The 18,877-nt window shown below is 45.1% G+C and overlaps 1 protein-coding gene across 1 annotated transcript in view; it reads left to right on the forward strand.

Annotated features, from left to right (window-relative positions):
- Positions 1–4,020: 4,020 nt before the first annotated feature.
- Positions 4,021–18,877, forward strand: part of cramp1 (cramped chromatin regulator homolog 1) — a 29,129-nt gene continuing 14,272 nt past the window's right edge. Inside the window, exons 1-12 of the mRNA XM_084145234.1 lie at positions 4,021–4,365; positions 4,742–5,112; positions 7,418–7,623; positions 8,551–8,704; positions 9,179–9,262; positions 9,652–9,700; positions 11,822–11,907; positions 12,165–12,288; positions 15,936–16,017; positions 16,307–17,434; positions 17,776–17,950; positions 18,152–18,315. Of these exons, the coding sequence (XP_084001360.1) occupies positions 4,316–4,365; positions 4,742–5,112; positions 7,418–7,623; positions 8,551–8,704; positions 9,179–9,262; positions 9,652–9,700; positions 11,822–11,907; positions 12,165–12,288; positions 15,936–16,017; positions 16,307–17,434; positions 17,776–17,950; positions 18,152–18,315 (2,673 nt within the window). The 5' untranslated portion in view covers positions 4,021–4,315. The remainder of the gene's footprint in view (positions 4,366–4,741; positions 5,113–7,417; positions 7,624–8,550; positions 8,705–9,178; positions 9,263–9,651; positions 9,701–11,821; positions 11,908–12,164; positions 12,289–15,935; positions 16,018–16,306; positions 17,435–17,775; positions 17,951–18,151; positions 18,316–18,877) is intronic.

Here is an 18,877-nt window from a genome sequence, read left to right on the forward strand (position 1 = left end):
CTTTCAATGGCACCCTTTTCTTGAGAGCAAAACAATTCACAATTATTTCCCCCATTTGTTTAACTCTAAGCGCCTTCTCCCTCTGACCAACAGAAACACAAACAATTATCACTAGACCACTTCTGGTTACCCTCACCGATTCCACTATACCCAACGCTTTTTTCACCCATCCTGAAACCCCAAATGGATTAGCCAAAAGGCCAGGGTCCACTTCTTCTAAAAACTTCACTCCTACTGTTACAGACTCATCTTTATACTAACCCTCTGTGCAAGCCTCTGGCTCCGAGTACTTCACCACACCTACCACCTCCGATACTTCACCCTCATTCACTTCCATTTCTCCTCCTGTCTTCAGCTCACTTTGCTTAAATTTTCTACCATTCTTCTTTAACAAACCTTCTCCCTTTTTGCTTAAATTTTCTACCATTCTTCTTTCACAAACCTTCTCCCTTTTTTCCGCCATTTTTTACTGACTCAAGCTCAGTCTTCCTCCCTCTCTCTCTCTTAGACCTCCTCTGCCTCTCTTTTTCCCTCCATTCCTCCTCCGTCATCCAAGTATACGTCTCCTTATGATAATACTGCACTTCTCCTGACATATATCTGTTTCTTGCTTTCTCAAGGGACGCCATTTACGAGGCTCCGCAAGTCCTCTGATCTGTTCCGTCACTCAGCTGGAAACACTTTTGCCTAGCAGTGACATGGGAAGAGCCTCAATGATCAAAAGCGTTATCAGTCGAAAGGTGTGACTAATTTCATTGGTTAAATTACTAAGGATAACGCCCTATTTCCATTGTCATTTGGCTTTCCACCTGTCTGTCATATTGGGTGCACATGGTTTACTCGCCTGGAATGGCCCGGGCTTTGAGCGGCATTTCCATAACTGGAAAACGAACAAACATTAAAATGGTTCCAGGTATGTAGCAGTATTTAATGGTAGTGAAATAAGTTAAAATAGTGGAAACTTTTGTGAGTGTAATGTTTACTGTTAATTTTTTTTGTTTATTTCACTTTGGTTTATTATCAATTTCACTTGCTTTGGCAATGTATGTTTATCATGCCAATAAAGCCCCTTGAATTGAATTGATAGTCAATTGGTGGCGCGTGTGATGTTGGTTCTAGGCGGGGAACATACCATAGAAATCTATCTATCTAGACTAGATTATATTTATATGCCCCATTTCTATACCCCACCTTGCAGATGAAGGGGTTCGATTAATATCACCCGGGCGCCCGTGTAGGCGTGTTATGCACTGGCTAAAAGTTGATTGCATTCGATTTGGAACCAGGCTGCCTCGCGGGCTTGAGCCAGCAGGTTCCGGGCTCTGTCCAGCAACGGCGAAGTTGGCTTAAAACAAAAGTGACGTAATTAAGCATGTGTAGTAATTTGTATAGCGTTTTTAATTACAGCAAGAATCTCAAAGTAGCTCTTAAAACAACAAAACAATACATTTCAGTTAGCCCATTGACATTTCTGTCTGGAAGATCTTTCACGGTCATCCACAGAGCAGAGGCAGGTGGAAGTCCAACAGGTCACATCCTGTGTCCAATCCACTCTCCATGCGCACCTTCCTCCCCCACTGGGTCCACATCTCTTCTGACTGAGGCCCAGATGAAGGGTTGAGCAGGGGGGAAACGATGGTCAGACCCAGGGGGGAGACTTTAATGATCCTCTGCCATATTCAACAGTCTCCAGGCCTCTGCCATCTCGGTCCCAGGTATTCCTTAAAGAGGTGGGGTTTCAAATGTCTCCGGAAGGTGGTGAGTGACTCCGCTGTCCTGGCGTCGTGAGGGAGCTTGTTCCACCATTGGGGTGCCAGAGCAGCGAACAGTTTTGACTGGGCTGAGCGGGAACTATGCTTCTGCAGAGGTAGGGGAGCCAGCAGGCCAGAGGTGGATGAACGCAGTGCCCTCGTTTGGAGTAAAAGGGGGGGGGGGGGGGGGGGGGTAGAAGGATTACTTTATCCTATCCCAGGTATTCCTTAAAGAGGTGGGGTTTCAAATGTCTCCGGAAGGTGGTGAGTGACTCCGCTGTCCTGGCGTCGTGAGGGAGCTTGTTCCACCATTGGGGTGCCAGAGCAGCGAACAGTTTTGACTGGGCTGAGCGGGAACTATGCTTCCGCAGAGGTAGGGGAGCCAGCAGGCCAGAGGTGGATGAACGCAGTGCCCTCGTTTGGGTGTAGGGACTGATCAGAGCCTGAAGGTACGGAGGTGCCGTTCCCCTCACAGCTCCATAGGAAAGCACCATGGTCTTGTAGCAGATGCGAGCTCCAACTGGAAGCCAGTGGAGTGTGCGGAGGAGCGGGGTGACGTGAGAGAACATGGGAAGGTTGAACACCAGACGGGCTGCGGCATTGACAGTCTTTCACTGCTGTGGATCAATATATATACAATCAAAACGTAATTAGCTAACAAAATAAAAAGTTGATTTAAAAAGATTCTGTCAAAAAACACCTTAAAACTATTAAAATATGTACAATATTTAGAGATTTCTGTATAGGAGACCTCACAGCTCCATGGCAACCACGGATTCTGTGGTTTCCCATGCAACAGTGATTGCTTTTGATAAAAACATTTAATCTGCCTTCCCAATGAGAACTAGCTAGAAATTTCAAACATTTATTTTATGAATTTTTTTATTTTATGTTTCGATGATGCACCATGCTGCCTTGTTGTCAAAATGACTGAGTGGCGCAGTTTACTGTTCGATTTGAGAAGGGCACTCCTCCCTCTTCGATTTCGCCCGATGACGTGACAGGTTTTGGCCCGGTTCAACCCGGGCCAATGTAAAATAACTCCCTGCGCACTCAATGACGTATATAGATTGAGATATTCAATTGGTTCATTAGCATTCTCTTTCTCATCAACAATAGGAGCTCTTCGATGTCAATCATATGTCTTTCCCTCAACTAACCAATCACGAGATTTGTTTTTGAGTTGGAGTGGGCGTGCTTGTGCAAGAGAGGGACTGTCATTCGGAGTTAGCTTAGCTTGCAACGTTTTCTCATCCAGGCGTGAACACTAAAGTCAAGACAAGGTAATTTATGAATTGCTTAAACTCTATATCTCACTACAACTGAATGCAATGATGTGCAAAATGTCGTGTGAATTTGTGCTTGAGACTATTCGTTTGCTAGCTAGTAACGTTAGTTGACTGGGTTTTGGCCGCACATTGCTAGCAAACATGTCCAAAGCAAAGTTAGCTAACGTTAGTAGCTAGCACCCGTGCAGCTGCTTTTTGGAGTGTGTAACCCGCTCCTCCTAAGATGTACCTATAGAAATGACACTGGTTACAAGAGGAAAGATAACAGCTGATTCTGTCTACTGATCTATCAGGTGAGGATAGCAACCACAGAATAAAGCAATCAGTCAAACAAACAATAGATCAATCAATTAGCTACTGCTATACTTCTGCAGGAAAATATAATATATTTTAAATTTGTTTGAGTTTGAAAAGAGATTGCTGTCATTAGGTTGGACAATCATGATTAGAGAACACATACATGTTACACGTAATACGACATTGTTGTTTGTGACTTCTTTCCCTGCATGGGAATGAATTAGGGGTTCTTGTTATTGTATGTGTGAGACGTGCCACTTGTTTAAAGTTGTAGCTATAGTAATGTTTCTGCCCTCAAAATATTTGGAGATGGGTGAAGCAAAAAAAGGATGAAACACCTGTGTCATTATGTTAGAAGTAATCTGTTACTTGCAAAGTATAGAGTATCTGATGCAGTGTCTGATCAATGTGTATATGGATTAGATATTCATGTAGTTGAACACTCATTCTATTGTTTTTATTGATTCGAGCGCTTGTGGTTAGTTTCTCCATCAAGTATATTTTAATATGATGTATAAGGTATCCGTTGTTGCTTTCTGAAACTGAGAGTTAATATCAGAAGCAACTTTTTGATGTTGTTTGTTAACATCATGTCGTCAAACAACTTAATGATGAAAACAACAATTCTGGCGATGATGACGTAGTGATAAGCAAAGTCGAGACTGCGAGCTGTGCTCTTGTGGCTGTAGTAAAAACTAAAACCAGCTAGTTTATTATTCTGATTATTTTGAGCGTTTAAAGCATACTATATAGTTATGTGTTTGGTCATATTTCAGCCTATACCGATAATATTAACCTTCTTTAAGCCAATAAATTATTGAGAGTTATTGTGGGACTCAGATAGTGAGCATTTGAGCTGCGCAGAGAGTTCAATTCAGTCGAAGCTGGAGCGAGGTGAAGACAGTCGTGGATAGACCCTGTTCATGGTTTGAATATGCCCAATTTTATATACTGTTGCTTACCAAAACCGTCGGGTCGATGGTGAAAAGAAAGAAGACATCATCTGCTGTCGAAGAGCATGAAAATGGGTAACCTTGTCTGATAAAGAAGCACTTTAAATAGAGGTCGAATGTATCGAAAGGTTTTACGTTGTCGTTTCAGCGGGCGCTAAACTCAGGGGCGCTCGTTTTTGAATTTCGGATAAAAATAAAACAATATAAACTGTTAGAAGTTTAAGATAACTAACAAAAACACACGAGCAAGGTATAGTAATATTTTGGCTTTCAAAATGTTAATAAAAACATATATAGATAGAATTTTCGTGTTTCGATGGGACGGTGAGAGGGGATTTGAAACAAACAGCGGCGGCCATATTGAGAGAAACAGAACGTCGTCTTTTTTAAGTTGATTTGCGTTGTGATGTCATTTAATTGTTAAACATTTGTATTGATTGTGTTTCGCCAGGATGACAGTTGGGCTGAGAGACGGCATCGGTGTCGATGGCCCGAATAATTCGGGCAGAAAGCTTGAAGGTTGTGACGAGGAGGAGAGCGGAGATCAGGGGAGCGAGAAGCGTAGTACAAAGAGAGACGGAGTGGAAATTCTTAATCCATCAACTACGGGCTGCTCCAGTTCAGCACCAGTAATTCTCACATCCGTATCGAACCCGTCTGGACCTTGTTCGAGCCAACAGCCCCCATCCTCGACAGCACCCACCGCACCGAGTCACGACCAGCATCATTTTCTGAGATCCAGCGTTCGACCCCCAAGCAAACGAATCCGGAAGGATTCCATCTCCCCAACTATCAATGGTCACGGCGGGGCGAAATCGAAAGGTATGCCGTGAAAGTGTTTGTGCCTGGGGTTACCTGTTTATCTGTGTTAAAGGAGTACCCCATCCCTTTACTCTCCGCTGGTAGTGGACCTAGCTACTTTTGTCAATCCATTAATGATGGTTGAATATGGTCAGTGTTTTGAATGCACGATATTGCGTCTATGCTGGTCGTATCTATACAAAACGGAGACTTTGCATCATGCACGTTTCTTTTTAGATATATTACATTATTGTACCATTATTACAATTACTATACCGGTATTCATATTTTATTAAATGCACATTTTGCGGTAATGGAAGAATACTCAACATAAAATAATTATGACTCAACATAATATTTTTAGAAGCAGTGCTCACTCTGTTGTTGAGGATTGGGTTGTGTGTCTGTCTCTCCTGACCTGCACATTGTGAGGTGGCGTCCATTGTTGCTCCAAGCCAGCCTCGCGTGTTGTTTTTGGAACTTCGCTCCGGTCCTCATTGCAGCCCCGGCAAACGGAACCGACGACTTCCTTTCCTGCTGCCTCACTTCGCCAGCACTTCAGCCACAGGAGGGGAGGGTCTCTGTAGTGTGTGTTGTATTTTGGAGGACGGTGATGTTGCATGTGACACTGGCCTCAGACTGTTTGTGCTAAAACTGGCATTATAACCAGTTGTTTTTGAAAAGCTATTGGTCTCTGTATCTCCTCTCTGTTGCGTAGAGACACGTTACTTAAGGATAGTGCAAAGTAACCCCCCCGCCTTCTGCTTCTTCTACCCTCTTCTCAACGTGAGCTTTTGGTATGATATTTAAGTTGTGACACTTGCTTTTCTCTTGCTCACTGTGCTACTTTCTCACTCATTCTCTCACACAACTCACTCTCGCATGTACACTCTATCACTCACTCACTGTCTCCCACAAAACACTCTCATATACACTGAACAAAAATATAAATGCAACATGTAAGGTGTTGGTCCCATGAGCTGAAATAAAATCCCAGACATTTTCCAAACGCAGTTTTTTTTCTCTGAAATGTTGTGCACAAAGTTGTTTACATCCCTGTTACTGAGCATTTCTACTTTGCCAATATAATCCATCCACCTGACAGGTGTGGCATATCAGGAAGCTGATTAAACAGCATGATCATTACACAGGTGCACCTTGTGCTGAGGATAATAAAAGGCCACCCGGACAGCTGATGAAACTGTGGGTTTGCACAGCTGAAGATTTTATGCACAAACTGTCACAAACCATCTCAGGGAAGCTTATCTTGCGTGCTCGTCGTCCTCACCAGGGTCTTGACCTGACTGAAGATAGGCGTCGTACCTGACTTCAGTGGGCAAATGCTCACCTTCGATGGCGACTGGCACGCTGGAGAAGTGTGCTCTTCACAGATAAATCCTTGTTTCAACTGTACCAGGCAGACGGCGTGTATGGTGTCGTGTGGGCGAGCAGTTTGCTGATGTCAACGTTGTGAACAGTGTGCCCTGTGGTGGCGGTGGGGTTATGATATAGGCAGGCATAAGGTACGGACAACGAACACAATTTCATTTTATCAATGGCAATTTGAATGCACAGAGATATCGTGACGAGATCCTGAGGACCATTGTCGTGCCATTCATCTGCTGCCATCACCTAATGTTTCAGCATGAGAATGCACGGCCCCATGTCGCAAGGATCTGTACACAATTCCTGGAAGCTAAAAATGTCCCAGTTCTTCCATGGCCTACATACTCACCAGACATGTCACCCGTTGAGCATGTTTGGCATGCTCGGGATCGACGTGTACGACAGCGTGTTCCAGTTCCCGCCAATATCCAGCAACTTCGCTCAGCCATTGAAGAGGAGTGGGACAACATTCCACAGGCCACAATCAAGAGCCTGATCAACTCTATGCGAAGGAGATGTCGCGCTGCATGAGGCCACACCAGATACTGACTGGTTTTCTGATCCACCCCCTTTAAAAAAAAAGAAAAGAAAGGTATTCGTGACCAACAGACGCATATCTGTATTCCCAGTCATGTGAAATCCATAGATTAGAGCCTAATTATTTTTTTTCAATTGACTGATTTCCTTATATGAACTGTGACTCAGTCAAATCTTTGAAATTGTTGCATGTTATTATTTAATTGTTGCTTTATTTAGTAAATTATTTCTTGACTCTTATTTTTCTTAATTGCACTGTTGGTTAAGGGCTTGTAAGTAAGCATTTCATGGTAAAGTCTACACCTGTTGTATTCAGCGCATGTGACAAATAAAAGTTGATTTGATGTTGCGTTTGTTTTTCTTCAGTGTACGTTTCCTCATCCTTTCTCCCCCTCTCACACAGGCTCAGAGAATGGTCCCTCTCACCAGGTGTCGGCTGGTCAGTCCGGCTCCACGTCAGGCTCTACGGGGCCCTCAGGCAAGGCGGCCCCTAGAGGCCAAGGGCCCGGAGACAAGGAGGAGCCGGTGGGCAGTCAGAAGAGACCCCGGAGGCAGTGGGAGTCCTGGAGTGCAGAGGACAAGAACAGCTTCTTCGAAGGGCTCTACGAGGTAAGTAAACTTTTTGAGTAGTATGAAATATAAATATATGCGCAGTGGAAGCTAATTTATAGCAATGTCGGAGGAGACCGCCTGTGCATCTTATTACATCTTCCCAACTGGAAGCCCCCTCTAGAGCTAGCTAGGGGTCCTTTCACCAGTGTTTTCACCCTGGGTAAAGGAGTTTTTCCGGGATATTAGACTGCTTTCTTTCAAACCGCTGAAGACAATGTCTGAAAAATACAGCTAATGTTTTCTTTCCAATTAGCATTTTTTATTATGAGCAACTTCATAATAAAAATAATACACCGATTTGTATATAGCACTTTTCATGGACTCAAAGATGTTTCAAGTCCATATTCGAAGATGCAGTACAATTTTTGTATTTGTTATTTATATCACACATTTCATATGACAAGTCAGAAATGATAAACAATATCTAAAGTGTGGCTGCTGTCGCAAGCCATATTAATAAGTCAGAAGTATGTCGAAGATTTAAAGTGGACTCTTTCTTCACAGGCCCTTATAATAATTGATTGCATTTATATAGTGCCTTTCCACCTACAGTAGGTGCTCAGTGCAGTAAGGGGGGGAAACTCACCTCTTCCACCACCAATATTTAGCACTGCAACCATTTTGTGCCAGAACATTCACCAAACATCAGCCATTATGGTGGAGAGGTGAGGAGTGATGTATGCCAATTGGGAATCAATGGGATGATTAGGTGGCCATGATTGAAAGGGGCCAGGTTGGGAATTTTCCCAGGACACCAGGGTTAACACTCTTACAAAAAGTGGCATGGGATTTTCTATGACCACAGAGACGGCACCCTATGCAGGGCAATGTCCTGGGATCTCCATAGGCCAGAGGGAAGAGTGCCCACTACTCCAACACAACTTCCATATCTCTAGTGGTGTCTCTCTCTCTCGCTCTCTGTAGCATGGGAAGGACTTTGAGGCGATCCAGACAAACATAGCGTTGAAACATAAGAAGAAGGGGAAGCCAGCCAGCATGGTGAAGAACAAGGAGCAAGTCCGACACTTCTACTACCGCACCTGGCACAAGATATCCAAGCACATCGACTTCGCTAACGGTAAGCTAGCTTTATCTGTCTCTCTCTGTCTCGCTCTCTTCTCTCTCGTTATTTCTTCAATAGAAATCTCCACTCACCTCTTGCTTGTTTGCACAGTCTCACTTTCTCTTTATTATGCCTGTGTTTTGGTTTGTTGACTAAAAAACGTTGACCTTCAAAATCGGTGTGAAACCGCAAGCAACCAGCTTTTTATGAAGACCAGTTGGCATTTGCAAGTGAAACTTTGCATATAGGTTGCAGGCAATCTGCAGTAATTTCTTCTTTTGAATCCTATTATGTTTGTGATACACACACACACACACACACACCTGCAAGCGACTCATTAAATGTTCGAGTTAAACTCTGTCTTTTGAGCTTACCATCAGTGTGAGACCCATTTACATTGTTTGTGGAGCACCCAAGATCACTGGTGTGCTGTAGTTTTTTTCTTCTCATTTTTATCCCCTAACATGCCCAGTTCCTCCTGTCCCACAGTGTACTCCCGTGTGCTGAAGAAGTCCTCTCAGGAGCTGTACGGTCTCATCTGCTACGCCGAGCTCCGGAAGAAGGTTGGAGGATGTAAGTCAAGCAGGGTGTGTGTGTGTGTGTGGTGGGGGGGGGGGGACGCCTGTATCTGTCTGTGTCTTGGATGGTGTGTTTGTGACACACCAGCCTCAGTCTGGCTCTGTTTCTGCTGCTGGGGCTGGTTGGCTGCGAGGGAGCTGATTAAGTGTTGGGCTGGGCCCGGCCATGGTCATTGGGGATGGTTAAAAGTGTGGCGCAGGTCATGAGGGATGATATGTTATTAATGTCCTATGTCTGTGTTAGTCTTGTTTCCCAAAGATGGCAAGCTTTTCTACCTCTGTTGCAGGTCATTGCAGATGTTATGTTAATTTCTGTGTTGTCTTCACAAAGCAAGAGCAAGGAGGTACGCACTCTATCTTTTCTAACTCTGTTGTTGTTCATAGTGATGGACGATAAGAACGTGGCCAAGCTTAACGAGCTCATCCAACAGGGGTAAGACTGAGACCAAAAATTATACCAATGTAACCACAGCTTTTAAAAATATATCACCTCTTTTCTCCAAGACTTTATGGTTATAAGTAGTTGATTCGTTTATACATTTGAAATAAACCGTTATATACCCTAACCGGCCAGTTTTGATTATGTACACCCATCTAGTACCTGGTCGGTACCCCCTTTGCCTCTAGAACAGCCTGAATTATTCGGGGCATGGATTCTACAAGTCGGAAACGTCCATACTGACATCACGCAGTTGCCGCAGATTGGATGGCAGTACGCCGCCACCACCAACCTGTACCGTTGACACCAGGCAGGATGGGTCCATCCTTACTGTGCCATCCGCATGACGCAACTAGAACCGGGATTCGTCGGACCAGGCAATGTTTTTCCACTCCTCAGTTGTCCAGTGTTGGTGATCGCGTGCCCACTGGAGCCCCTTCTTCTTGTTTTTAGCTGATAAGTGTGGAACCAGGTGTGGTCATCTGCTGCAATAGCCCATCCGTGACAAGGATCGACGTGTTGTGCGTTCCGAGATGCCGTTCTGCACACCACTGTTGTATTGCGCCATTATTTGTCTGTTTGTGGCCCGCCTGTTAGCTTGTATGATTCTTGCCATTCTCCTTCGACCTCTCATCAACGAGCTGTTTTCGCCCACAGGACTGCGGCTGACAATGTTTTTTGTCGCACCATTCTCAGGAAATCCAAGACACTGTTGTGCATGAAAAGCCCAGGAGGGCCGCCGTTTATGAGATACTCGATCCGGGGTGCCTGGCACAGATGATCATACCATGCTTCAAGTTGCTTATGTCACTTGTTTTGCCCATTCTAATGTTCAGTCAAACAGTAACTGGATGCCTGTCTGCCTGCTTTATATAGCAAGCCACGGCCACGTAGGAGTGAGGCATTTTCGTGAAAAGGGTGGTGTACCTCATAAACTGGCCGGTGTGGATATATACTGAACAATAATATAAATGCGACATGGAAAGTGTTGGTCCCATGGTTCATGAGCTGAAATAAAAGATCCCAGAAATTTTCCATATGCAAATAAAGCTTATTTATCTCAATTATTTTGCACAAATTTGTTTACATCCCTGTTAGTGAGCATTTCTCCTTTGCCAAGATAATCCATCCACCTGACAGGTGTGGCATATAAAGAAGCTGATTAAACGGCATGATCATTACACAGGTGCACCTTGTGCTGGGGTCTATAAAAGGCCACTAAAATGTGCAGATTTGTCACACAACACAATGCCACAGATGTCTCAAATTTTGAGGGAGTGTGCAATTGGCATGCTAACTGCAGGAATATCCACCAGAGCTGTTGGCAGATAATTGAATGTTCATTTCTCTACCATAAGCCACATCCAACTTTGTTTTAGAGAATTTGGCAGTACATCCAACCGGTCTCAAAACCTCCACATCCTGCTTCTTCACCTGCGTGATCGTCTGAGACCAGCCAACCGGACAGTTGATGAAACTGAGGATTATTTCTGTCTGTAATAAATCCCTTTTGTGAGGGAAAAACTAATTCTGATTGGGTGGGCCTCCCACCAATGGCTGTGTCCATGCCCAGTCATGTGAAATCCATAGATTAGGGCCTAATTCATTTATTTCAATTGACTGATTTCCTTACTGTCAAATTCTCTAAAATGACATTGGAGGCAGCATATGGTAAAGAAATGAACATTCAAGTTTCTGGCAACAGCTCTGGTGGACATTCCTGAAGTCAGCATGCCAATTGCACCCTCCCTCAAAACTTGAGACATCTGTAGCATTTTGTTGTGTGACAACTGTGGCTTTTTATTATTCCCAGCACAAGGTGCACCTGTGTAATGATCATGCTGTTTAATCAGCTTCTTGATATTCCACACCTGTCAGGTGGATGGATTATCTTGGCAAGGTAGAAATGCTCACAAGATTTGAGAAAAATAAGCTCGCATATGGAACATTTCTGGGATTTTTTTTATTGCAGCTTATGAAACATGGGATCAACACTTTACATGTTGAGTTTATATTTTTGTTCAGTGTAGTTGAAATTGTGCAAATTGTGCAATTGTTGTTTGGGTGTAGTTTGTGTGTTTTGCGGTTCTCTCATGGCTCTGCTGTATTCTCCAGGGCCACCACGGTGCGTTCTAAAGGCAGGAACCTGCGCATCAAAGCTCCCATGTGCCGTGCGCTCAAGAGGCTGTGTGACCCAGATGGTGAGTGTACACACAAACCCACGCACTCACAGGCACAGACACACAGTGACAGACACTCACACAGCAGGAAGAGGGAGGAAGAGTATGAATGGGGATGTTGAGTCATGCATGTGGGCAGAAGGGGATGGATTTCCATGGCAATACTCAGGAAGGGGGTGGTATGAGTAAGTGGTGGTGATGCTGATCATCTCAGGACTGGAGAGAACAAATCTTATCCCTCTTTCCTTTTACACCTCCCTCCCTCTCACTCTCTCTAGGAGTGAGTGATGAAGAGGACCAGAAGCCTGTGCGTCTACCTCTGAAGGTTGCCGTGGAGCTGCAGCCGCGTAGCAATCACTCCTGGGCCCGTGTCCAGAGTCTGGCCCATAATCCCCGCCTCAGGTCAGTGTCAACTGACTATAAAGTCCTTTCCAAAGCCTTCGACACTGCTGACAATCACATTCTCATTCCAAATAGGCCTGAATCAGGCTTCTTGCAAGTAGTTTTAGAATTTTGTCAGACAGGACACTGTGTGATTTCTGATGGTGGTAAGTGTAGCTTCCTGGATATTACGAAAGGTGTACCGCAGGGTCAGTATTGGGACTGTTTGATGGACTACATATTTATTCATTGAGTGTTTGTCCCATCGATCGGGTTCCCCCCTATAAATGTCTGGGCATTTGGATTGACAAACATTTAATGTTTAAAAAACAAACGGATGAGCTAGTTAAAAAGCAAATTTTTTGAAATACTATAGATGTTGCCTCTCCCTAAACAGCAAGAAGCAGATTGTACAGTCAACTTTCCTGCCAGTTCTTGACTATGTTGACACCATTTACCAGAATGCAGCAACCACTACTCTTAAACCATTGGATGCAGTATTAACATAGCGCCCTTCACTTTATCACAGGTGACAGTTTTAATACTCATCACTGCATCCTGTATCAAAAGGTTGTCTGGTCCTCATGAAAGTCCTGTAGATCATTTCACTATTCCCTTTTTGTTTACGAAGCTCTACTACAAGCTTCCGACTTACCTAACTTTGTTGATGAAGTATAAAAACGTGTTACCAAACCCGTTCTTGAGGTTCCTCGGGTCTCCATCAAATTTAGTAAATCCGCTTTTAGTTTTAATGAACCTCACTGCTGGAAGAATTTACAAAACTCATTACAATTGGATGTTCTGGTGCCGCTCAGGCAATTTCAAGTGTTAATTGAGGACCTTGTAGCTGAGGAATGTAACTTGGGCTGTGGCGGTCATACAATTTTATCAGCCGGTGATTGCCAAATAACTGCAGGTCTCATGGTAATTGACCGTTAATTAACAAACACATTTAGCATCTCCTGGCTTCCACACATAGCCTACAAGCCACTGATGCAGACCTTTGGAACATCTACATTTTAAAAAGTCTAATAAATCCATTTAATATAGCCTACATCATCACAATAAATCAATTATTTAATTTTGACAGGTCTAAAGAAACATGATATGAAGAAAATGTATTATATTTTAGAAGAACAGAATAACATACTCTGAGTTGTTCTTATGTTAGGCTCTGAAAAATCCAGAATATCACATTGTATGATTATTAAGTAATTAATTTGCATTTTATTGCATGACATAAGTATTTGATACATCAGAAAAGCAGAACTTAATATTTGGTACAGAAACCTTTGTTTGCAATTACAGAGATCATACGTTTCATGTAGGTCTTGACCAGGTTTGCACACACTGCAGCAGGGATTTTGGCCCACTCCTCCATACAGACCTTCTCCAGATCCTTCAGGTTTCGGGGCTGTCGCTGGGCAATACGGACTTTCAGCTCCCTCCAAAGATTTTCTATTGGGTTCAGGTCTGGAGACTGGCTAGGCCACTCCAGGACCTTGAGATGCTTCTTACGGAGCCACTCCTTAGTTGCCCTGGCTGTGTGTTTTGGGTTGTTGTCATGCTGGAAGACCCAGCCACGACCCATCTTCAATGCGCTTACTGAGGGAAGGAGGTTGTTGGCCAAGATCTCGCGATACATGGCCCCTTCCATCCTCCCATCAATACAGTGCAGTCGTCCTGTCCCCTTTGCAGAAAAGCATCCCAAAATAATGATTTTTCCACCTCCATGCTTCACGGTTGGGATGGTGTTCTTGGGGTTGTACTCATCCTACTTCCTCCAAACACGGCGAGTGGAGTTTAGACCAAAAAGCTCTATTTTTGTCTCATCAGACCACATTACCTTCTCCCATTCCTCCTCTGGATCATCCAGATGGTCATTGGCAAACTTCAGACGGGCCTGGACATGCGCTGGCTTGAGCAGGGGGACCTTGCGTGCGCTGCAGGATTTTAATCCATGACGGCGTAGTGTGTTACTAATGGTTTTCTTTGAGACTGTGGTCCCAGCTCTCTTCAGGTCATTGACCAGGTCCTGCCGTGTAGTTCTGGGCTGATCCCTCACCTTCCTCATGATCATTGATGCCCCACGAGGTGAGATCTTGCATGGAGCCCCAGACCGAGGGTGATTGACCGTCATCTTGAACTTCTTCCATTTTCTAATAATTGCGCCAACAGTTGTTGCCTTCTCACCAAGCTGCTTGCCTATTGTCCTGTAGCCCATCCCAGCCTTGAGCGGGTCTACAATTGTATCCCTGATGTCCTTACACAGCTCTCTGGTCTTGGCCATTGTGGAGAGGTTGGAGTCTGTTTGATTGAGTGTGTGGACAGGTGTCTTTTATACAGGTAACGAGTTCAAACAGGTGCAGTTAATACAGGTAATGAGTGGAGAACAGGAGGGCTTCTTAAAGAAAAACTAACAGGTCTGTGAGAGCCGGAATTCTTACTGGTTGGTAGGTGATCAAATACTTCATGTCATGCAATAATATGCAAATTAATTACTTAAAAATCATACAATGTGATTTTCTGGATTTTTGTTTTAGATTCCGTCTCTCACAGTTGAAGTGTACCTATGATAAAAATTACAGACCTCTACAACTTCTGACCCACTGGAATTGTGATACAGTGAATTATAAGTGAAATAATCTCTGTAAACAATTGTTGGAAAAATGACTTGTGTCATGCACAAAGTAGATGTCCTAACCGACTTGCCAAAACTATAGTTTGTTAACAAGAAATTTGTGGAGTGGCTGAAAAACGAGTTTTAATGACTCCAGCCTAAGTGTATGGAAACTTCCGACTTCAGCTGTATATCATTCACAAGTGATAGTCTGATGGGTGACAATATTAGCCTATTCTTAATTTAATCTTTACATATACTAAATCATATATGTGTGAAATTTGTTTTGATTTAGAATGGACCGTTATCATGCACCCGTCTGGAAACAACAGGGACAGGGGGAAAAATATATGTATATGCACTTAAATAGTGAATGGAGGACGCTTTTCCCGTCGTTCATTTTCATGCCAGCCAGGTAGGCTATACTCCGGTTGTAAAGAGAAACAATGTGCTTAATATTAGGAAAATTCATGAATAAATATAGTAGGCCTAGCCTATAGAAAGCTGATGGGATCCTCCTCTTTTTAATTTTAACAGCATCAGAGCTTGGAGAAGCCTAATTACCGTGACTAAACGATCACGTGGAATTTGACTGCGGTCATGACTCGTGACAGCCGGTGTGGCGGTAATACGATCACCGTAACTGTGCTAAATGTTGTTGTGCTGTATTTTTATTTTACTTTGTATTGATTGCTGTTTTGTTTCACATTGTATTTGATTGTTGGTCTCAATGGGTTTTCCCTGAATAAATAATATATCAATTTTTTTTCAAGTTGAACATTAGGCGTGTTTGAACGTAAGATGGACATAACCATAATCTTTATGCTTCTGGGAAACACAACCCTGACTGTTTGGATCCCCATACATAGCGGCCATTACATGAGGCATATTGTCATTATCATATTTTGGTTTCAAGATGAGTTTTGCTAGGTTGTATCCTGCTGAACATGCCCGTCAGTGTTTGAGCTGTGTGTTGCGTACAGGAGCTGTCTTTGCTGAGAAATTCAATATTTTCTAACATTGTCCGTTCTTCTGTGTGGTGATGTAGGATGGTGGTGGAGCTGCATAGGAAGGTGTCCAGCCTGATTGAGTTCCTGAAACAGAAGTGGGCCGTCCAGGACCTGCGCATCGTATCCTTCCACATCACAACAGTCACGTCATGTCCATCTTATAGCACTTAGACCGCAACCTAGCTGCAAAAAAAAAAAAACTTGATCTGGTCAAGTATAGAATCGCATGAAATTAGCACCAGACAACCAGCTGGTAAAAAGTCTAAAATGAGCTGATCTATAGTACTTCAAGAGATCAACAGATAATATTTAGCCTAGTTGATCATCAATTCCTGGATCTGGTCTTGTTTTTGTTTGACTTTGAATCTACCCCATCTCTGCTGACCCTCCTTGACCGTACTGTGTTCAGCTGAAGAGCCTGCAGGAACGCGAGGCGTTAGAGGGAACCCAGCAGCACAGTGGTAGCGGCAGCCCTGCTCTCCCCTGCAGAGCAGACAAGGAGGACCTGTTCCTGTACCCAGCTGAGACCAGCACCCTGACCGCCCTGCCCAGCGTAGCCCGTGTGGTCCACTCCAAGGCCTCCTGCACCGTCCACTGGCAGGAGAGTGGCAAGCCCCGGCCCGGCCCCAAGGAGCTGATCCCCACTGCCCAGATTCTGGGCATCCAGGGGGCCCCGCTCCTCCCCCGGGTGGGTGTGGCCAAACCTGGACGGGGCGGTGGTGGTGGGGACGCTCGACGGGTTGGGGGAGAGACCCCCGTATCTACGCCTGAAGGAGGAACGTCAGGAGGAGCAGGGCCAGAGGACAAGAATCCGAACCAGATAACATCTCCTCCTCCTGTACCTCCTCTTCCTCCTCCTTCGTCTTCGCTGCGGTTGTCTACAGCTCAGAAACAGGAGGGTGGTGCAGCCGCGGGGCAGGTGGAAGGGGAGAAGGGGCTGGGGGGAGGACCAGGGGTAGGGGAGGCCTTGGGGTCCAAGGAAGGAGAAAGGGACTCCAATTGTCAGGGCCAGGGGGGCGGTTCTTGCTCTGCTGCTGATCCGTGCAGGGATGAAGAGCGGACCCCAGGGGTTAACGGCAGTGACAGTGCCTCTCCAGAGAGGAACTCCCTCCCCCTGTTGGACCCCCTGGTTCCCACCACACCTCCACCGGCAACGGTACCACGACAGGTGGAGGACGTCCCTCCAGACCAGGTGCAGGGGAGGGCAGCAGCCACAGGAAAGGAGGAGTCCGGTGGGGTTGGAGGAGGAGGCAGGACCCCAACCCCGGTGTCCGGCGGTCGGTCGGCCCAGCGGATCTGTGAGGAGGGCTGGAGCTCGCGGGGGACAGACAGCAACGTGACTCTGGCAGAGCTGTACCTAATGCTGGGGAAACCTGGGAAACTGCAGCTGGAGTACGAGTGGCAGCCGGCTGCTGTTGCAGCCCCGGAGCTGGAGGAGGAGGGGCTACAGTCACCACGCCCCCTGCCCCCACCATCCACCCACCGCGTTCTGCGCTGTCTGCTCCGACTGGTGTCATCAGAGGTCAACCCCAAACCTGTGAGTCAGCACCGCCTAGTGGGGCAAATTCTTAATAGCCACTGGCCACATTCAAATTCTCTACACTTCGCCCGAAGTGTGCACTCCTGCACTCTCCCTCATGGATTGAAAAGTAATCGACTGGTGTGAGGGTTATGGTGGAAACTCCCTCTAGACATGCTTACACCAAACATTTTAAATGCATGAGGGGGAGGGAACGAGTGCACACTTCTGGAGAAGGGTAGAGAATCGGAATGCAGACACTTTGTAGGAGACTTTGTAAACACATTATGCAATTTTATAGCCTTAAGTCATTTTGTTTTCTTCTAATGCTCTCTCCCCTCTCCTTTTCTCTCCTCCAGGCCCCAGAGCTGTGCTCCACAGCCACGTCTCCGGTAAAGCCATCCCAGGAGGAACAGTCCCTCACCCCCCCAGGCAAGGCCCTGGCTGTGGGGGTACGGAGCCCCAACTATGGACGACTGCAGCCCCTGGGAGTCCGAGCGGCAAAGTTGATGTTACCAAACACCGGATCCTCCGGTAGCTTACCAAACTCCTCTCACAAGCAAATGCAAACACACACACAACCTACACTTATCGAAACTTCTCCAGTAACTCCAAAGTTGTAGGTCAGAGGATCAATACTTGAAGTAGTGTTTGTCTTTTACCTGTATCTTTGTAAAACATCTCATGTACAACAATACTAATTAACTGTAACCTTGGCTTTGAACCCCTCCTCAGGTCGTAACCTCCCGCGGTCTCTGCTGGTGTCCGGGGGGGACTCAGATGGTGGGGTGTTTGCCATACCCACCACCCTGCCCCCCAACAGCTCCCGACACTCCCGCATGTTCTCCCCCAACAAGGAGGCCGAGCTCGCCTTCCGACAACAGCTCGACTCCATCGGCGTAAGGACATTTTGCATACTCTCTCTCTCTCGCCATCCTCCTTTTCATATCACTCTCCTCCTAGGACCTTTTACGTACACCATCCTAAGGTTTATTTTGTCTGTCTCAGAAAAATAAACTAGCTGGACTCTCCATCTCTGTCCATCCCTTCTAATAATGGTTTCCTTATCCCTCTTCAGGGATGCAAACTCGTTACTTTTCGGTGATATTCGATATACAGTGCATTCGGAAAGTATTCAGACCCCTTCACTTTTTCCACATTTTGTTACGTTACAGCCTTATTCTAAAATGGATTAAATTATTATTATTATTTATTTTTCCTCATCAATCTACACACAATACTCCATAATGACAAGGCAAAAACAGGCTTTTGGAAATGTTTGCACATTTATTTGAAATAAAAAATAGAAATACCTTATAAGTATTCAGACCCTTTGCTATGAGACTCGGTGCATCCTGTTTCCATTGATCATCCTTGAGATGTTTCTACAACTTGATTGGAGTCCACCTGTGGTAAATTCAATTGATTGGACATGATATGGAAAGGCACACACCTGTCTAT

This window comes from Coregonus lavaretus, assembly GCF_964263955.1.
Source record: "Coregonus lavaretus genome assembly, chromosome: 28".
NCBI lineage: Eukaryota > Metazoa > Chordata > Actinopteri > Salmoniformes > Salmonidae > Coregonus > Coregonus lavaretus.